The sequence below is a fragment of the Marmota marmota genome, unplaced genomic scaffold (assembly GCF_001458135.2).
Source record: "Marmota marmota marmota unplaced genomic scaffold, marMar, whole genome shotgun sequence".
In the NCBI taxonomy this organism is placed as follows: domain Eukaryota; kingdom Metazoa; phylum Chordata; class Mammalia; order Rodentia; family Sciuridae; genus Marmota; species Marmota marmota.
In genome coordinates this window covers 64,505,026-64,526,041 of record NW_025999842.1, presented here as the reverse complement: position 1 = coordinate 64,526,041, position 21,016 = coordinate 64,505,026, and the positions used below count along the sequence as shown (strand labels likewise).

Genomic DNA, 21,016 nt, shown 5'->3' with positions numbered 1-21,016 from the left:
AAACCCACACCCTTTCACTGAGCCTTCCTATCCTGGAGCCCAGGAGCATGAAAGAACCACAGTGAAAGGGTGTGGGTTTTCCAGCTGTGGAGGGCATTTACTTCTGCACACTAGGGGCTGTGTTGTGCCCCTTTGCCTAGCAGAGATGCCTCTATCATAGGTTGTCCTGGTACTGGCAGGTCCAGTGGCCTCCAAGTTCATGTGCTATTTACTCTTTAGAATTTCCTTTTCAAAGAAAGAAAGGTCGGGGGAGGTGTCTCATGAAAATCAAAGGGGGATCAGTATTGTAGAGGAAAGAGACCAGGGGAAGGGAGGAGAGGAGAGAAAGAGGAAATACTGGAGATTTATATTGGCTAAATTCTGTTGCTATATTTGGCGTGTACAAATATGTAAAAACAAATACGAATATTAGGACAAGTACAATGCACCAATACAACTATGGAATTAAATTAAAATTTAAAATATCAAAAAGAATTTTCTTACATTTGAAATATCCCCATTTCAATCAGTAGGAAATTACTTAAGTATAGTAAATCCATCTGCTAGAGAAATATTCAGTTGTTATAAAGAAAGAACATCTGAAATCCATCTGTATTTTTGATAAATAACGAGAGCAAGATGAAAAAAATAGAACTTTCTTTAAAGATTTTTTTGTTTGTTTTTTATATACTGCTTTATAATAATACACAATAGGAACAGGGATGGGGCTGCATGCACCAGACCCTATGTTAAAGAAAGACATTAGAAAATAAATAGGCAGAATGAATATTGCCAAATGGCCATATTTTCAAAAGTGATCTACAGATTTAATGACATCTCCATTGAAATATAAATGGCAACCTTCACAAAAGTAGAGTGGGGAAAACAGACATAAAATTCATCTGGAAGAATAGAATAACTGGAATAGCTAAACCAATCCTGAGTAGGAAGATGGAGGCATGTGACAGTCCCTGGTCTCAAATTATACTACAGAGCTATAGAAGAAAGAAAAACTGCATGGTATCTGGAAGAAAAAAAAAAGATTTGAGGACCAATAGAATAGAGTAGAAAACAAAGAGGAAAATTCACATTGATATGATCATTTGATTGTTGACAAAGGTGCCACATATATATTTTGGAGTGGTTAAGAGAGAAGGGGGAAGAAATATGCTGTCTGAAATCCCACCCAAAACCCAAGAACAAGGTTCTAGGCCCCTCTCTTTGGACAGGATTCTCCCCACCCCCAGGTCCTATGGCCCCTCCTATCTGGAGGAGGAGCAGGCTCCCAATCAGGGAGCAGATCCAGTCATTACAGCTGCAGTCCTGAGACACCAAGGCCTACAGCAGGGCTGGGGCTGATTCTGGCCTGAGAGAAAGAAGGGAGGACCTGGTTGGTAGAGGAGAGAGACACATGACCCAAGGTGAGCATGGCTCTGAGATTGGGAGTGACTGGTGAGGGGTCACCAGAACTGATGGTAGGATTTCTTGAGAGAGTTGAAGGAACATCAGTTTCTTTTCCAAAGGTTAAAGATGCTCCCAAGAAGCTTTTAGAACTGTGATTCAGTTAAAGAACTGTGCTTTCTGGTCTTCTGCCAGTCTATTCCCTACTATTCCTCCATAGAGCAAACGGAGATTGAACTACAAATCCAGAGGCCTCCAGAGAGTCAGTCACGGGTTCTAACTTAGCCTAGAACTCTCCCACTCACATCCCGCAGGGGCGACCAATTGGGCACCCATGGGAGGGATGGGCTCTTTGTGAAATAAAAGCTATGAGAGTGTATGTAAAGAAATTAAGACAAAAAGGCAAGAATTATATATTTGCAAAGCAGGGGCATGACTGGTTGAGCCAACCAGAAGGGCCTGACTTGTAACAAAGAATAAGCCTGCACTTGGTATATTTATAGCAGTACAAATCAAAGTTAGTTTTAGGACTTGTTTGTCCTCTAGGTAATAGCCTTATTATCTTAAATTAACTTATGTTTTATATTAGAATTGATACTCATATAAGACATTGACAAATAATAGTTGTAAAGTTTGTAAGGAAAATACTATATAAAATTAACAAGAGTAAAAAACATTTAATTTTTTATTACTTATGAATTAAGTAATAATTTTGAATATTCATTTAGTTATATATCATATTTTATTTATTGTTTGAATACAATAATTTGTATAACAAAAGTTTATCTTTTAAACCTAACTTTAAGTGAACTTGAATGATTATCTTAACCTGGATTGACATGAGAGGCAGAGTTTAAGAGAGGTGGCCTCTACAAAGAATACAAAAGATTCAAACCGACACTTTTTATAATAAGAAATACATAAGTGCAATGAGCAGAGGAGAAATATCTTCCACCTATTAATAATAAAATAACAGGAAACAAATGAATGAATAGCTTTTTACCTACCAAATTAGGAAAGGTTTTCATTATCATAAAATCTAGTGTTGATCCAAGTATGGGGATACTTGGATCAACACTAGATACTGCTGGGTAGAATGTGAATTTGTAGTATCTTTCAGGACAGTAATTTTAAAATCAGTGAATTAATCCTTGATGGGATTACCTGAGTGGTGACTGGAGGAGGTGGGGCATTGAGGGCATGCCTTGGGGTATGTATCTGCATCTGGTGAATGGAGTCTCTCTCTCTCTCTCTCTCTCTCTCTCTCTCTCTCTCTCTCTCCCCCCCACCACTTCTNCACAAGCCTCTCTCTCCCCCACAAGCTTCTCTCCACCTCCCACAATCCTCCTGCTCTTGAGGCCGATTGGCTGGGTCACGTGGGCGGAGCCAAAAAAGTCCCCCAATGAGCAGCTCCGTGGTCTGAAAGGGCAGGGAAACAGCCCAATGAGCATCATCGCAGAGGAGCCAATCAGCTAGATGTTGCTGGGGCCGCTGTGAGCCAATCATCAGCCGGCAGCTGGAAGTTTGCCGGGGCCCCTTCGGGCTGTGGCTCTCAACACTCAGATGTCCATCAGGATTCCATTACCAACCACTAGCACCTTCACACCTTCACCACACAAGTGCACAGGGGTGGACACCCTCCCATGGCATTGCACCTGTTTATTTCACGTGCAGAGCAGAGAGTAGAAGGGACTAGAAATTGAACATGTTAGAAAACAAAATTAGAGGAAACACTGGGCCCCATCTCACTACTCCATTCAAATTGTGGAGATAAGGACATATATAACTTTGAGTGACATGGACTTCAGAGGGAGCCTGCTCTTAGCTGAGTGCTATGATCAGAGTGTGCCACTGGGGCTGAGAATTGTTCCATTGGCAAGGTAGTCACCTGAACATACCTGCAGCTTCCTTAGGTGCACAGAAGCTGCATGAAGGACTCACGTCTGGCTGGTTCTGAGAAGCACTTTTAACCTATGGTTTAAAAGTCCCCTGAAGGTGTCCACAAATATTTTAGTAACCAGGTTACACTATAGTGTGGATATTAACAATATCAGACATCCACCATACACATTGCTTCCACATTTATGGAGCTCTTTCTTTCTTGATCTTCACAGTGTTTCTACAAAGACACTATAAGCCCTGCTGCCAGCCTCCGCAACTGTGCAAGAGGAGTTGTGGGGAAGGGGACTGGTGCCTGTGCTTCTGCACAGAGGAGATGAGGGCAGCAGAGAGGACAGCCCAATGCCACACCTGCTATTATTCTCAGCCCATCAGGTGCAGTTAACTCACATTTGACTGGAAATGATGTAGAAGCTGCTTCTGGGGTATGATAGGGTGGGAAGGGTTATTTTTATTTTATCCAATTTTATAAAAACTGAATAAATTTTAACTATAAATGTTTATATATATTTGACATTTTGAAGCCTGGTGATAAGACCTTATCCAGGATCTAAGAGGGAAAGTCTCCATGGGGAAGGATAGAGCTCAGAATCTGCCCAGGATTTGGGATTATAGACAGGGGAAAGCTTTCTTGATACCTGCCCCTCCCCCAGTGCCTTCCACCTACTGGCCTAACCTATAGCCACCTGGTTTTAGACTGGGTGTAGGAATTCATCTTCTGACTCTCATCACTGCTACCCTGACCACCTGCATTGCCCCAGGCTTCCCAGTGCACCCCCTACTCTAGGTCTTCACTGAATATCCTGTGGCTGTGCATGAAGGTCTGGATTTGTAAGGCTGTCAGCAGGAGAAGGTGTCCTGTTGGGGACCATCATCCTGTCCACACTGTGAGCCAGACCTGACTTCACAGAGCTGGTCCCTGAGCACCTGCTGCTCCCAGGGTCCCCAGAAACATGCTGGCCGTCCTAGCTCTCACCTGCTGCAGTGTCCAGCTGGTGAAGGAGGAAGACTGATCCCTGGTGCTGGAGAAGCAGGAGCAGGACAAGGAGAAGCTGCAGGAGGAGGGGAGAGGAAGGGCTCTGCTCAGCTGGTCCTGCGCCCTGAGGCCTGACTGGCAGAGGGCAAGACTCTCCAACCCCACACACTCTTTCAGCCTTGCTACTGTGGGTGTGAGGAGAGAAGTGCATTGATCATGTCTCCTGTTCAAGGATAACAAATTGTTAACTTTTACATTCTATTCTTTCCTATCTTCCTTAAAATCTGGAAAAACAAAATCTACTTTGTTTTTTAAAACTGAGCATCATAGTTCTAATCAATGGTTAGGAGAGCTTCCCTCTGAGAATAAAATGATCAGGATTCTCAACTGGAAGGATGAGACCATCTGGGTTTTATTTGATATTGCTGGGAAAGGAAGAGAAGTATGTGGGATAGAACACTGCATAAAATGTCACTGGAAGAGGGCACCTTGGTGTACTTAAATACTGTGAGTTGCCTGATTTCATGTGTATAAAGTGCTGAGACATATGCCTTCTATACAGTAAGTGCTCAGTAAGTGTTTATCATCATCATCATCATCATCATCATGTCATCAGCAGCATTTTATTTCTACTCCAGCCATTCCATTTTGCAGGTGAGAAGACTCAGACCCAGGGACCCAAGGACAAAAAATTAGTTAGGGACAGTGTTGAGACTACTAAGAGTCTACAGGATCTAATCCATGGCTCTTTTGGAAACAAAATCCTCAGGTGCAAAACACTTGGAAAGAGTCCTGTCCAACCAGCAGCTGAAATCCAAATCTCACTCTCCCCCTGCCCCCCTGCCAGTGTCCCAGCCATGTGGTCATCACACCAGAGATTTCACTGTATCCCTGGCTCTTTCTAGTAGCCTCCCTCCCCACCACCTTCAGCTCACTCAGGATGAAGCTTCAGGTGACACTACCCACATGTTCACAGCAACTACTGAAGAGACAAGGGGTGAAACTATGACCAGTGTGGACCCAGTGACAGATGACTTCCTAGGGTCTTGGAATGTGGACAAGACCAAGTGCAAAGAGAAGCCTGGTGCAAAGGGGCAGAGTTACCTTTAGGGACATGCTTTATGATGAAAGGCCAGGCACATGACGGAGCAGAGACATTGGCAGCAGAAATGGAAGAAAACAGCAGCCCTGCAGAGATAATGACACAAGAGAGGCGACAGAGAGAAGGATATAGGGAGAGCGGAGCTCCAAGACAACTCTCCAGCTTCACAAGGCCCAGATGTTCTTCCTCCAAACTTCCCCTTTGAATGACCCCAGTGTCCTGACAAAAATCCCCTTTTCAGGTTTCTCTGTGGGGCTTTTACATTTTGTGGGGCTTTTACATTTCTTCCCGGAAACTCGATTCTCCCCATTCATCTCACTCCTCTTTCTTTGGCTTGAAGAAAAACAAACTCAACTCTAGTTGTTTTGAGTGGCAAGAGGCTGTTTGCTAATGACACAAGCTGTGTCCTGCCAGCCAAGGATATAAAGGCCATTGAGGACATGCAGAAATCCCATTTACCTGACAGCCTGTGTCTCTACCCACTCCTTTCACCTACCTCTCACCTCAGATGTTGACTTCACACTGCCCTTTTAGAGATGGCATTCTCCCCTCTGTATACCCACCACCTTCCCACAGAGACCAAGCTTATATAATCTCAGTTCCAGGCACTTACAGAGTGGCATCAGCAATTCCATCTCAGTACAGAATTCCCTGGGCAGAGGCTCTAATAAATGTGGTGTGGGTGCCAATCCCAATGCCTGAGGTCAAAGCTGCAGGATCTAGAAGTGGGGGCAGGGAGGGCAGGAGGAGTATTTTCAATACACCATGACCAATTTAAGAGCATCTTTAAAATGGGAACACTAATGGTACCTTCCCATCTGTTGTTCTGCAGATTGAATTAAGTAACACCAGGACAGCCAGGAAAATATAAGCACAGATTCTTGCACTATATTACTGACCCTTGACCCTTGTCATACTCTCAGCATGAATAGTCCACCCCACAACAAAACTTGGCTCTCTGCCATCTGACATTGTCACACAAGCTGAGGAAAACCAGCAGTACATGTGCCATTCTCAGAAAGTCCCCGAAAGACACTGCCTACTTCTGTGGTTAGCCTTTATTAGGGATTTTCCCTGAGGTGTCTCCTGGGGTGGAGTTTCCTGTGTGCTGAAGAGAGTTGCCCCCAGTGAGTTCCGCAGATGTGACCCTTAGCAACCTTCATTGCAACCCAGAGGAACAAGGCATGTTCTGTCCAAGGAGGAATAGATCTGAAGCCTGGAGGTGGGCAGGAGGCTCTTCCAGATATTCTTTCCTTAAGGGCTCTGCCTCAGCCTTGGAGATAAGGGCTGCTCCCCAGACACGCCACCTATGAATCTTTAGAGCTCTTTCTCTCTCAGTAGATAATCACTGTTAGAGTTAATAATTCCTCATATTAAACATTGCCTCTATAAATTACGCTGTGGTTTGAGTCTCATGACTGGACCTAGGCTGACACCACTGCTCTCCAAATCATTATTCTGTATTATTTTGGCATGGCCAGTGCGTAACTCACAAATGCCCCTTCCCAATGCATACTTCTCAGTCTTCCATCAGGCAGGCATGGTATCTCAGGCTGAGGCAGGAGGATCACAAGATCAAGACCAACCTCAGAAATTTTTTAAGTAGTGTATCTTTTTTTCTTATAATATTTTTGTTTTGTTTATTTATTTGTTATTTTTAATTATACATGACAATGGAATATATTTTGACATATACATACATGGAGTATCACTTCAAATTCTTATGGTTGTATGTGGTGTGGACTTACACTGGTCATGTATTCATATATGAATATAGGAAAGTTATGTCTGATTTATTCTACTCTCTTTCCCAGTCACATCATCTGCCATTCACCCATTTACCCCTGTCGAATCCAGTGACCCTCCACTCCTCCCTCCCCCTATTGTGAGTCAGCATTCCAGCCTCAGCATTTAGTGAGGCTAAGCAAGTTAGCAAGACCCTATCTCAAAAATACATAAATAATTTTTAAAGGACTGGCAGTATAGCTCAGTGGTAAAGTGCCCAGTATAAAAAAAAAAAAAATCCTTTTCTTAATAAAAAGTAAGATCATGTAAGTAGATATTACCTAATATTTTTCAAAAGATTAGTCCACCTTTCATGTTAGTATGAAACACATGAGATCATCTGAACAGGTAAATGTTGTTGCCCCTGTACACCCACACAGGAAGCCTATTGGACCCCGAAGAGCAATCTTGCTTCCTCTTGCAGTTCTCTCAATTGGTTTTGAAAAACTGGTCAAGAATCTTTTCATAGGAAAAAAAGAGAGAGAGAATTTTTCCAAGTCTCATATCAGAAGACTTGGGTAGCCCTTACATAAATCTCCACTAAAATCCTGGGCATGGTGGCTCATGTCTATATTACCAGCATGAGCCTAGGCAAACTTTTAAATCAACAAAAGCTGGATTCAAAGGGTTTGATTTTATCATTCTGTCACTCACCTATCTGGCACGACACCACACACAGCCCATCACCTACAAACAGGATTTCTACAGTGGAAAATGTGATGTGGGGGTGGACGCTTGGCTTCAGCGCCATTCTGGGACCCTTCACAAGAAGCAGGCCCCTGTCTTACCCCACCAAAAAACATTGGGAGCGCTTGAAGAACTGGATCAACTGTAGCAACTGTAAACACAGAAAGGGGAGAGCAGACAGCAAAGATGTGCAGATCTTGGTGACTGCCCTCTGCTTTGGTCCAGGAACTGTAAAATTCTGACCTGTGCCAGGCAGTTGTGGCAATCCTGGGCATACAGCGGCACCTAGTGGTGGCACAGCTGCCTCTTGGAAAACCTCACAGGACAAAGTTAACTAGAAAGACTGAAATAAACATACATACTTCAAACATTATATTGCACATGAAAAAAATACACACAACATTATCACTTTTTTGTAGTAGGGATCGAACTCAGGAGCACTCAAACACTGAGCCACATCCCCAACCCTATTTTGTATTTTACTTATAAAGACAGGGTCTCACGGAGCTGCTTAGTGCCTCGCTGTTGCTGAGGCTGGCTTTAAATCCTGCGATCCTCCTGTCTGTCTCAGCCTCTTGAAGCTGAGGCAGGAGGATTGCAAGTTCAAAGCCAGCTTCAACATTTAGTGAGACCCTATGTAAGCAATTTAGGCATACCCCATCTCTAAATAAAATATGAAAAGTTCCGTGGATGTGACTCAGTGGTTAAGTGCCCCCTTGGTTCAATCCCTGGTGTGTGTGTGTGTGTGTGTGTGTGTGTATATATATATATATATATATATATATATATATATATATATATATATATATATAATCACATTTCACAAAAAATTCAAATATAGTCTATAGACTGCATAAATTGTCTCCCCCATGCAAGTCTGCATCCTCTGGTATCGCGGGGTGCCAGACCCTGACAGGGTAATTCCTGCTCAAGAAGTGTGACCCATCTGAGAAATAGAAACTCTGAAATAATGAGAAATACAGACAGAGCCAGAAATTACATAAGCGGAGTGCCTGATAGGTCTTCCAGTCCTGATAGGAACTGGAACAGAACGACTAAAAATGGCTCTGGTTCTTTATTTAAGGGGGAGTAGATGAAGGACAGGGATAAGGTTTCAGTGAGAGGAGTCTTGGGTACTTGCTTCTGGGTGTGGCAGGGGTCTTGCAGTAAACAGGTTGATTGGCATTTTGGCAAGCCATCTCCTAGAGACTGTTAGCTCTGGTGGGTCACCCCATCTCGGATGTTGTGCTAAACTTTTGATGGAGCTGGGTAGGAAGCCACATAAACCAAGCATTCTCAAACCAGCAGGGTTGCCACTGAGAGTTCCCAGTACCAGGCTTTCCTGACCAATGGCTTCCACATGGATTTGGTTGGTGCACAGTTAGTTCACAGATGGCACTCTGATATTAGCCACATACTCAAGATAAAAAGTTTTAGCCCACGGGGTGGCGCCCGCACGCCTGTAATCCCAGTGTCTGGAGAGGCTGAGACATGAGGATCAGAGTTCAAAGCCAGCCTCAGCAACTTAGCAAGGGTGTAAGCAAGTCAGTGAGATCCTGTTTCTAAATAAAATATAAAATAGGGCTGGGGATATGGCTCAGTGGCCCAGTGCCCTGAGTTCAATCCCTGGTACTGTGCACCCTCAAAAAAAAAAAAAAGATAAAAAGTTTTACAGGATTATTTGTTATTCTCTCAGGGAGTATTAACACAATTTCAACACATAGAAATGTATTCTCCATTGGAAATTGTTAGAGTCTGTACACAAGTCAGGATGGCACCTGGCATTTTGCCAGAGGGAGTAATTTATGAAGTAACCTCAGCGAGCCATTAAGTATGGAGATTTCTTATTGGTTGACTGCTGTATCTATTTTATGTTAATTAAGATAAGCTATGTGAAATGTATATATACCAATCCTGTCCTACAATAAACAGCTCCCACTCCTGCTGTATCAATGTACACAAGTTGCTCGTCACCCCCCCCCCCCCGTTATTTTGATGCAGCCGGACTACAGCAGGAAATTTTCTTTCTTTTACACTTACTATGAATATTGTGATATTCTTGTTGAGAGGAGATGTACCAGTTTGCACTCCTATCACAGTAACAGTTTCACTTCCCTTTCCAACGCTGGGTCTTAACAATTACAAGTTTTTACAAAATGTTGCCCTCGATGAAATGATGCACTTTTAAATTGGATGGATCTGCACAGCAATTCATTCTAGGAAATTGTATAGAGGTTTATACAAGTATGGTTATTGCAACGTTCTCTTTTATTAAGTAACTAAAAGGAGACCATCTTTATTTTCCTCAATAGACAGCTGGCTGCACATAAATCTGACAGTCACTCCATAGATTGCCATACAGAGTTAAAAAGAAAAGTGGTTCAATGCGCTGGTCTGGGAAAATCTTCAAGGTGTATATTATTTTAAGATACAAGCTGAGAGCAACAGAACATATACGGGCTCATATTTGCTTTGAAAATAAGTATTAACACATAGACACAGCTCTCCTTTTCCTAAGGATGAAGTGTTCCCATAACCTATTCCAAGTTTGTCGGTTTTTAGGGAAAAAAAAATTATTTGAAAAGCCAAAAGTATCAACTCCCGTGATTCCGCAGTGCCTACAATCAATCAACCCTATTGTCAGATCAGAACAAGAACAGGGTCCCAGCCCAGAAACTTGAAGGAGTCCCTGGCGTTGGTAGCAAACAGCGCGGTGTGGAGTGCGCTGGATGCGACTAAGCATCCCCTCCCGGGTTCCCAAGGGCACCACTCCTCACCCAACTCCCCGCTGGGTACAGCAACAGCTGCCTGACTGGACGTTACCACTAGACACAAAACTGCTCTGCTTTTTTAAACACACGTTTAAGAAGAAGGGGGGGAAAAACCAGCAAATCATGATTGGGGGGAAAACTTGCAATACTTGTTTTGGATAAAACAATTTTTACGGAAAAGAAAAGAACAGAGGGAGAAGCCAAGGGAAAGCGGCCTTAGTTGAGTAAATGTAAAGTCTGAAAGTTGACATCAAAGCACTGAAACTATGTGCTGGCACCTATGCCCCGCTGCCTTGACCCTCTGCCTTGCCCTAACCCCTGCCCCTCCCGCGTCGCGCCCCGCACCCAGTGCCTTCATTTACTGATCACTGAGCAAGTCTATTGTCAACTCTTTGGGAAAGCAGGCTTCCTTTGACAGCTATCCACAACCAAGTATATTGTTACAGTTGTGTTTAAATGCTTCCTTCTGTGGAACTACCTTATGTACTATATAGGTATCTGCTCGATTTTAGGAATTTTCACATGCCCAAGTTGGGCTGACCATTTTTCCTTATGCTCATGTCAACTAGGGTTACAGCTATGGGAATTTCTAAGTTCTTCCCCACCCCAACCCCCTACCCCACCTGTGATGAGAACCAAACCCTGGGCGCTCCCACAAGGAGGCGACTTCCGACCAGGCTCACTCTGCGCTCTCTCTGCTCCATTCACTCGCTTGCTCCCGCCTCCCTTCACAGTCAGGGTTGCTGCTTTTGAAGGGGGACGCCTTCAACAGGGTGCACCTGCTATTAATTTATTTTTTATTCTGTATTTGGTTGGTTTATGATTGTGTCCGTTAAGTGCCACAACAAGCCAGAGTGCTTCTATTTTGGCGAGTGGAGAAGGTGAATTTCAGTTTGTTTCTAAGAAGGCTTTTAAGAGGATCTCCCTGTTCTGGTGATAAGAAAAAAAAAAATCTGTATGTGTTCAGTACAGACAGAACCATTAAAGGCCTAAGTGCACAGCACATGAACAAGACTCAAGATTCTGGAGAGACTGAGGATCTCTAAAATGGCAAAAGATCTACACATTACTTCATTCACGTGGATTCAGCTTACTGCTCAGTGTGAGGCAAATTAAAGTTGTGATTGTAAGAACGTCCTGAGAAGTGCTCCCCACATACTTCCTATGATTGAATCAGTGGATGTTGAGCCCACAGATATGTAGGACTGACTGTGTGCTCATTTAACAGCTTTGTTATTTGCACTGTAGTTTTTCAGAATATTTTAAATATCTTTTTCGTTAGAAATGACATATGTAAACTATTTAAAGATATAAAATATCAGTGATATGTGCAAATAACAAAGGATAATGATTTAATTATTGTTATAGGATGCTATTTATTAAGTACTAAGTCAAATCTAAAATGCAAAGATCAAGTTCCAGCAGAGAGCATAGTGAGAAATGGGACCCCGGACCCGCGGGCTGCCAGGTCTCCTGCTCCAATCCTGTCCGTTCCAGCTGAAGCCGCCGCAGCCGAGGACGCCACGTGGCGCCTTTGGGTGGTTGCCGGGATGGCGCTGCGAGAACAATGGTGGAGGCCGGCTGGAGCTTGGAGGTCCCAAGCAGAGGGGACGCCCAAAAGCGTGGCCACGGTTTGGCCAGCGGAGCCTCACAGATTAGCGCCCTCCGTGAGCGCCCTGGCCGGCTCCTGGAGACCGCGCCTTGTCCCGCCAACCTGGAGCCCTCCGGGCAGGTGAGCGAAGCCCCCGCTGACGACGACGGGTGGAAGGGTTATGGCCTCGGGCGGCTGGTGTTGGTTCTACCAAGGAGAAATGGTAGAGTCACCTTAGAGTCACCAGCTGCATCTGCCCAGTTGGAACCGGCCGCAAACCTCTGGGAAGATTTCCTGCCCCTTTGTAGAAGGCCCCTGTGTATAATAGGCAAAAGCTGCTCTCCACCTGCCCCGCAAACTTAAAACTTGTGCTATGTCTGGACCTTCTAAATGGGAAGAGGATGCCCGACGTGTGGACGTGTGATAGAGTTAGAAAATAACGTCTCCTAAATGCCCATTTGTTTGAAACAATCAGAAATGCTTTCTGGAAGTGACTTTGAAATGGATTTGTTAGACCACCTCTAGGAGCGACACTTGTCCACGTTTGTTCAGTGGGTTGTTGGACATGGAGAAAACTGACCATGAGAAGGAGGTCCTGTCACACAGGTTTTACCTAAAAGACATTTTTCATATAATAACCGTTGTTTTCTGTGTGCATTTTATTCCTCATTAGTCTATTTATAGTTGAAAATGCTAAGTACTTTTTTAAAAAAAAAAAAAATATCTAGGTTTTCTAGATGTTCTAAAGTGCCTGATAAATGTTAAAAGTAGAAGTGGTAAAAATACATATTTTGTAAATTTCCTTTTGTTAAATTCTTATGAAATGTTTTTCTTTTTTTTTGGCGGGGTGGGGGTGGTGGTGGGTGGGAATGCAATAGCCAAACCCCTGTTGAGTAGTACAGAATTGTATACTGCTTCTGGGGAGTAATGTGCTGTCTGCTTACTCTGAGCTAAGAGTTGTACCTATGTCTATGGGTTCTGTTTTACTTTGCTGTGTACATACTATATATAAAAGACAAATGAGTCCTAATCTACATCTAGTCTTTCTAGATGTTAAAGAGGTTGCCAGTGTATGACAAAAGTAGAATTAGTAAACCAGTTTTGTGTTAATATTCTTAGGAAGGATTCTCTTCCACGAAATGGAACAATATAGCTCACCGAGTCAGTAAAAGGCCAGAATGCTCATAGTTTGAAGACATTTTCAAATTAGAACCATTATTACATGTGTGCAGTCCTTATTTGAAACATCTAGTCTTGTCTAGATGTTTAGAAGGGTGCTATATATGTTAAATGTATAGGTAGTAAAATACCACTTTGTAAATATATTTTTGCTAAAATTCATATGAAATTGTCTTTTGGAGAATGGAACTATTAAACCACATCTATGAGCACCATAGTATTGTCTGTACTTGCTCAGTGGTGTGGAGGAGGTGGGAAGAAAGCAATTGCAAAAGGTAATATGTTAGTGCATTCATACTTGGACATTTTCAGACATCAGTTTTCTGTATCTTCTGTGCATTTTGTTTTGCTATGTATATAGTGTATATAATGGACAAATGAGTCCGAATTTTGCAACATCTACTCTCTGGATGTTACGGAGGTTGCCAGTGTATGACCAAGTAGTTAGTAAAATTAGAACGTTTTGTACATTTTTAGTTGAAATTCATAGAAAAGCTTATCCTCTGTAAATGACTTTTGGATATGAATTTGTTCATCCATCTCTAAGTGTTACATATTCCTGTCCTTGTTCACTGGACTGAAAATAGAAGGAAGTGGGGAGGGAAAGGTTCAAGGATAAAATGATCATATTAGAAGAAAAAATTTTATAAATGCTGTTATATTCAACATGTTTATTTTAGCATATGTTCAAATTATTTATAACCATACTTTTTTTGCTACACGATTCTTGCAGATTCTGTAAGAGATTACAAAGTTCTGCACTTTTATTTTGATTGCATCAGAATTTTGAATTTCCAAGAGTGTTTACATTATGTGTTTCACAACTTTATTGTTTGATGTATGAAGTTTCAAAATTGTTACAAAAAAATTAAAAAATAAAGTTAGCCTACTTAAAAAAAAAAAGAGGATACCTCAGATTATAACCATTGCTACATGTCCAATTTTATTTACCAGTGCTGTGTGCATAGCGGACAGGTTTCTTATGTGGAATAGCTAGTCCTTCGGTATATTTAGAAGTGCTTGATATATTTAAAAGTAGAAGTAGTAGAACTGAAACTTTTTGAAAATACTTTTTAAAAACTGATGAGAAATACTGTTTGGATTGTTAAACCACCTCTTAACAGAACACTGTCTATGCTTGTTCATTGGATTGAGGGAGGCAGGAGGGAAGAAGTTACAGAAAGTGTTTTCTTAGAATGCTAGAAAATTTCAGCTTACCCATTGCCCTGTAACATGCATTTCATTTAACTTTACTGTACTGTATATATATTGTATATAAATTAAACAAAGGAGTCTTAATTTTATAATATCTAGTCTTTAGATATTAAATGAGGTTGCCAATGTATGAGAAAAATAGAGTTAGTGAACTCACACATTTTGTACACTTTGTGTTCAAATTCATAGAAAGGCAGTCTTCTGAAAAGGACTTTTAGAAGTGAAATTGAAACACATCATATCATGTGACACTCAGGTGTGACACATGTGACAGAGGAGAAAGAAGTGGAAGAAATGAAGGATTCTAGGTCAGAATGATCCTACTTAGAAGACACTTTCAGGTATAACCATTGTCGCGTGTGTATAGCTTATTCAACACTACTATGTACATAGTGGACAAACTTAAGTCCTTATTTGAAACATCTAGTCTTTCTAGATGTTTAGAAGTGCACAAAGTATGTTAAAAGTAAAGGTAGTAAATAAAACATTTTGTAGATATCTTTTTGTTAAAATTCATGAGGAAATAACCGCCTTTTGGAATGATCAAAACACTTCTCTGAGCAGTGCATAATATATCTGTGCTGGTTCAGGGAGGAAGAAGGAAAAGAAAATATAAAGGGTTTTATATTTTCTGTGAAGCAAAATTAGCCATTGCCTCTTTATATTTGCAAGTTTTGTTTCACTATTCTGTGTAAATAGTGTATATAAAGGACAAATGAGTCCTAATTTACATCTAGTCTATCTAGATGTTAAAGAGGTTGCCAGTGTATGACATAAGTAGAGTTAGTAAGTAACACATTGAGTACATGTTGTGTTAAATTCATAGGAAAGACTCTTCTTAAAACCGCTTAGGAAGTAAATTGTTAAAGTCATCTCTAAGCATTACAGACGCATATATCTGACCCATGGGGTGATAAAACTAGAAGGAGAAGGGTTCTAGGCCAGAATGTTACTGTTTGGGAGACACTTTCAAATTCTAGCCTTTAAAAAAGGGGAGGAGTTTTGCTTTCAAGTGTAGTCTTTGTTAAGTAACTGTTGCAATTTATTCAGTGCTACAGTATGTATAGTTGGCAACTTAAGTCCTTGTTGGAAACATCTAGTGTTTCTAGATGTTTAAAAGTGCACAACACATGGTAAAAGTAGAGAGCTAAGTAATGACCTTTAAGTAGGTTTTGTTACTACATAGGAACGGTTGCCATTTAGAGGAATGGAATTGCTGAACATGATGTCTTGGAGGGTAGGGGGAAGGTTCACTGGGTGGGGGGTGGGGGAAGAAGAAAGTATGCATAGAGAAGCAATCTGTGCCCCTTAGATTAGTTCAGACTGTCTAGCCATTTTATATGCGCATTTTAGTTAATCTTGCTGGGTATTAAAGGATAAGTCCTAATGCCCAAAGTTTGTTAGAAGTAGCAAAATTATCCCTATATAAATATACTTTTGTTAGTTCTTAGGAAGAACTGTCTTCTGGGAATGACCCTTGTTAATCCACCTCTTGGGGCTAGGAATAGTCCTGAATTTAGTCATTGGAATGGTGAAGGGACAAAAGGAAGGGTGAGGGGAAGTGCTCTTTGTTAGTGTCACCATATCTGGAAGATCTGTATGTGCATTTTTGGTAAGTTGTGTTTATTTTGCACAAAGTTCATATTTCAATTCACAATATCTAGGCTTTCTAGCTGTCCTGAGGTGACAGTGAATCCTAAAAAGTAGTGCTAGTGAATTAGCCAATTTGTAAATATATTTTTGTTATAATTGATACAAGAGATGCATCTTAGACATAGAATTGCTTTATCTCTGGGCATTGTGTATCAGGACTTGTTCATGAGGCTGGCAGCAGAGGGACACAGGGAAACACACAGGAAAAGATGGGAGCAAGTGCTCAAAGATTTACATTTTGATGTGAGCCATGGGTGTGTGTGCATCTTCTGACTGTACTATAAGAATACTTTAATTCAAAGGGAACATGCATTCTGCTCATATTTGAATAGTAGAAATTTGGTAATAAAACAAGCTTGGTTTATTCTGTTGCTGTCTCATTTTAAATTGAGCATCAAGGGAATGAATTATTTTAGTTGTAATTGCCAAAATGTCTATCTAGAGGCCTGTTGCCATTTCTGTCTTCAGTGAATTTTTTGTCCTCAAGAAAGGATAACACATTGAGTTAGTGTTGTGTATTCTTGGTTTTCAAACAAAATACTCATCAAAAAAAGGATATCAAAATACTTGGTTATCAAAAAAAAAGTAGCTTTGGGATTTTAAATTTGTGAATACTCATGATGTGTGGAAAAGCATGACACCATGATCTCAATCACACAAAATGGGATATTGCACATATACAACCTATAGCAACATGTCCAACTAAGCTGCTTCTGACTGGTTGACTTTGTTCTTTGCTTGTGTTTTTATTTTTCCTGTAATGCAGAATTAACTTTTAAAAAATAAAAATTATTTTAAAAACCTGTAAAAATAAATGAAATGCAAAGATCAAGATTTTTCAATTTAATATTTTCTGTTTTTAAAGTTTTTTTGCATTGGTACTACCAATAGATATTCTAAATGTAAAATTTAATTTCTTATTTGTTACTGTTAGTCTTTTTGAAAGTTTACAGTGTGTGAGGAACCAGAGCAAAATTTCATTATCTTTAAACCACAATGCTGGCTAATAGGCAAAGATGTAGGAAATACAGTAATCGAAGATTTACAAATTCCCACAACCACCTAGAAATGATTTTAGGAAAAGCATTTTACTGTAAGCTCATAGATAGGGACTCTTGAAAAAGAAGAATTAGTACCAGTTACTTTCTTGCCTTTCACCCTTTGGTCACACTTGGTCAGTGAGAGAAGCAAGACAAGTCAATCTACATAATTGAAACTGTCTGCTTGTGCATTGCAGCTCAGATTTTCTGTTTCTTTTTGGGTTTTGTGCTGGGGATCAAACCTGTGCCCTGGCTCTGTTAGTCAGCTTTCCATCTTTCCATCACTGAGACAAAATATTAAGACAATTAATATATAAGGCTCCCAGTTTGGGAGATTTCATTGCACCCCTGTGTAATCCCCTCCAACACCTCACTCCCAACACACACACACACACACACACACACACACTCACACACACGCGCGCGCGTCTTAGAGTTTCCACCAAGTCCCAATACTGCTAAACTAGGGCCAAGTCTTTAACCCAGGGACTTTGGGGGTTAATTATAGATCCAAACAATAGTACTGGTGCATGCTAGGCCAGTGCTGGGCCACTGAGCTTTATTCCCAGTCCTCGGGTCAACTGGAAATAGTCTCAATTCTGAATCAAATAAGATTTTGATTACATATGATAATCAAAATTTGTTTTTTAACTTTTCGATGTATGTTTTAATTCATTATGAAAATTTAATTATTTACCAAATGAATATAACATTTATCAGACATAAAGGAAAACGAAGATGAATAACCACTGCATATGATATTGACCTTAAATATATAGAACATTTTTCTCTATAGAAATTTCTCTAGCACAGGTAACTAGGAGTATAATTGAAGATGTAAGGTATGTGCATTTCCCCTTTATTGAAAAAATCTAAATTGTTTTCCAAGGTCCATTAATTAGTGGCATTTGCCTCTGTATTTTATGAGTCTGTGTTGTTCCAGCACAGACTTTGTCAGTACTTAATACTTTCCAGTTTTTGCCAGTCTAGTGGGTCTCAATGTTTTCTCCTTGTGGTTTTAATTTGTCTTGCCCAGATTACTAAGATAAATTGTATTTTAATAGAAAAAAAAGACCCAAAGAAAATTAAGTGACTTGTCAAGATGATATGCATTAGTTTTACCACCTAGATCTTCTGCTACTCATAACAAAAAAATCTACAGTTTACTTCCTGGAATCATGAGCCAGGCACTACACTTACACTACTGCATCCATTATTTTAATTGAGCTGCACAACAATACTTCAAAGTAGACTTGTTCTTCCACGTATTTGAGAAATAGGGAAACAAATATCTGGGAGCAAGGTTCAGGAAATATGGGTACCCACATCACATACAAACATTAATTTGTCGTATCTATGAGTGCACTTATGAAGAAGTAGGGGAAGATATTAAACCTCCCCACCTCCAAGAGACCATGACCAGCAGCCAAGTAGTCTCAGAAGAGGTGACAAACCCACAGCCTCTGGCTCCCTTCCCAGATGGCCCTGAAAAACAAGTAAGAAGAAGCAGAGCAATAGAGTCCTGGTCACATGAGGACAAAGGAATATTATTTCTAAAGTATTGAAGAAAAGAATTTTATATCTAGTCAAATTCTCACTTAAAATGTGAAGGAGTTGCTATTTGTTTTATATTCAATAATGACAAATTACCCCAAACCTAGCTGCTTAAATCAACCCATTTATTATCTTACAGTCTACAGGTCAGAAATCTGAGTTGGTTCAATGGATGTCTCCACTTTGGATTTCACAAGGTCAAATCAAAATGTTGAACAGCTAAACTCTTACATATATAGTATTCTAATTAAAACAATAACAACAACAGTAGGGAGATTAGTCGAGTAGAGCAAGTGGATCAGGAGGAAGTTCCTGGCTGCCAAACTCAAAGCAGATCCCATATGGAGATGGAATCAGCTTCAGAGTTGGCTGAAAGAGTGTGAGTTGGAGATTGGACTTTCAGAAATAGAAGTCATGACATTTTGACTGAGGGGTGTTGCATTCCTGTTTTTAAACACTTTCCTGCATCAGTTTCCACTTCTGTCAGTTAGTGCTCTCTGGTGGAATGAAGGTGAAGGAAGAGATTATGCAAGTGCCCTGCACTTAGACAAGCCTATCCCTCACCAGGGCTTTCCTAACTCAGTAGTTACTTTCCCCTTCTTTGATGCCACAGACCTGAGGCCCAGGCCATGAGATGGGGCCCTGTGTCTGAACCTCTGAATGACAGAATAAGAGATCTCAGACCAGGGGCCACTCATCAAGAAGCCAGAGTCCTCTTAGATTAGTTTTCCCTTCTCTGATGCCACAGGCCTGATACCCAGGCCATGAGATGGGGCCCTGTGTGTAGTTCCTGTGTCTGAACCTGTGAATGGCTGTGTAAGAGATCTCAGATCAGGGGCCACTCATCAAGAAGCTGAAGTCTCCTCAGGCTCAGGTGATCAGTTCACTATTCCCACTCAGGGCTGAAGTGTGTATTTGAAGTTATTTAAATGGGGCTTACCTGGTGGTTGGATGGATGTTCAGATGATTGGATCCTGAGGAGATAACAATGAATGTGACCACCGGAAACTTTAAGACATTAATCCTCATCAAGTGCTTCTGCACTTGCCTGTGTTCCCACCTCCCTGGAGGCTGAAGCAGGAGGCCTGGATGATTTAGCGACCTGCTATCCAAAAGAAAAATTTCCAAAGGAGCAGAAGATGTAGCTCCGTGGAAGAGCACCCCTGGACTCAATCTTCAGTACCTCAAAAGAAAAGGATGAAAGAGGGGCTGGGGTTGTGGTTCAGCTGTGGAGTGCTAGCCCAGCACTTGGAAGGCCCTGGGTTCGATCCTCAGCACCATATAAAAATAAGTAAGTAAAATAAAGGTATTAGGAAAAAAAAAAAAAAAGATTCATTCTGTCTCATGCAGGCGGTAGAGCTGCTGGGCACTTCCTGTCTGACTGTGGGAGCTTTTCCTAAAGGAGAAGGTGCTTTCACTTTTGCTTTCAGAGAGTTTTTCCCGAAGGTTTTAGGCTCCAGAGGCACAAAATATACTCAAAACTATCGTTGATGGCAGGCTACCCAACAACTGCCTTCAACCACATTGATTTCAGACGGTCCGAAATTCTTTGGTCTTTTCAGAATGGAAGGGATGAGACCCAAGGTGGGAATGCAGATGGTTAAACACCTGGGCCCAAGAAGTCCCCAGAGGAGGCAGGGAAGACGCTGAGGCTGGTGTCTCCAACTTGATCCTTTGCTTTGGGTCCACCTTATCCAGGTAACAGCCTGGGCCTCACAGCGAGTGCGGCAGGGAGGGCGGAAGCCGGTGGCAAGGGGGGGGGGCGGGGACGAGCTGGGGATGCGTCCTGCCCCGCCCGGTCGCAGAGATCTTGGCGGCGTCCAGCACCGGCCGCAGGTGTCTCCGCCCGGGACAGCAGAGGGAAAGGAGGGCGCCGGGCGCGGGAGGGGAGGGGCCTCAGGCTTTAAGTCTTGGCGCCCGGAGGCGGGTCTCCAGGGCCCAGAGCTCCAGGCCATGGAGGGTGCAGTCCGCGCGGCGCTCTTTCTCGGCGTCCTCGTCCTGCCCAACTTTCTTCTGGCGTCGCGGGCAGGTGAGTTGCATATCGAACTTCCTCAGTCCCCAGACTTTCCCTGCGGGCTCTGTCCCGCCGGTCCACGTCCCCGCGGCAGGTTCTGGACTCTGCGCCTGTGGTGGGAGCCGCGGGAGCTGGAGGATGCGCGGGAGCGAGGTGACAGGGGAGGAGGA

At 41.9% G+C, this 21,016-nt stretch overlaps 2 protein-coding genes across 6 annotated transcripts in view; both read left to right on the top strand.

Moving 5' to 3' along the window:
* The window catches only part of LOC107152440 (retinoic acid early transcript 1E-like), a 228,261-nt gene that overhangs the window by 76,675 nt on the left and 130,570 nt on the right, over positions 1 to 21,016 (top strand). The window lies entirely within an intron of this gene.
* Positions 20,612 to 21,016, top strand: part of LOC107152429 (UL16-binding protein 1-like) — a 75,278-nt gene continuing 74,873 nt past the window's right edge. For all 5 annotated transcript variants that reach the window (XM_048799751.1, XM_048799755.1, XM_048799737.1 and 2 more), the window contains exon 1: positions 20,612 to 20,861. In XM_048799751.1, coding sequence (XP_048655708.1) covers positions 20,612 to 20,861 — 250 coding nt within the window. The remainder of the gene's footprint in view (positions 20,862 to 21,016) is intronic.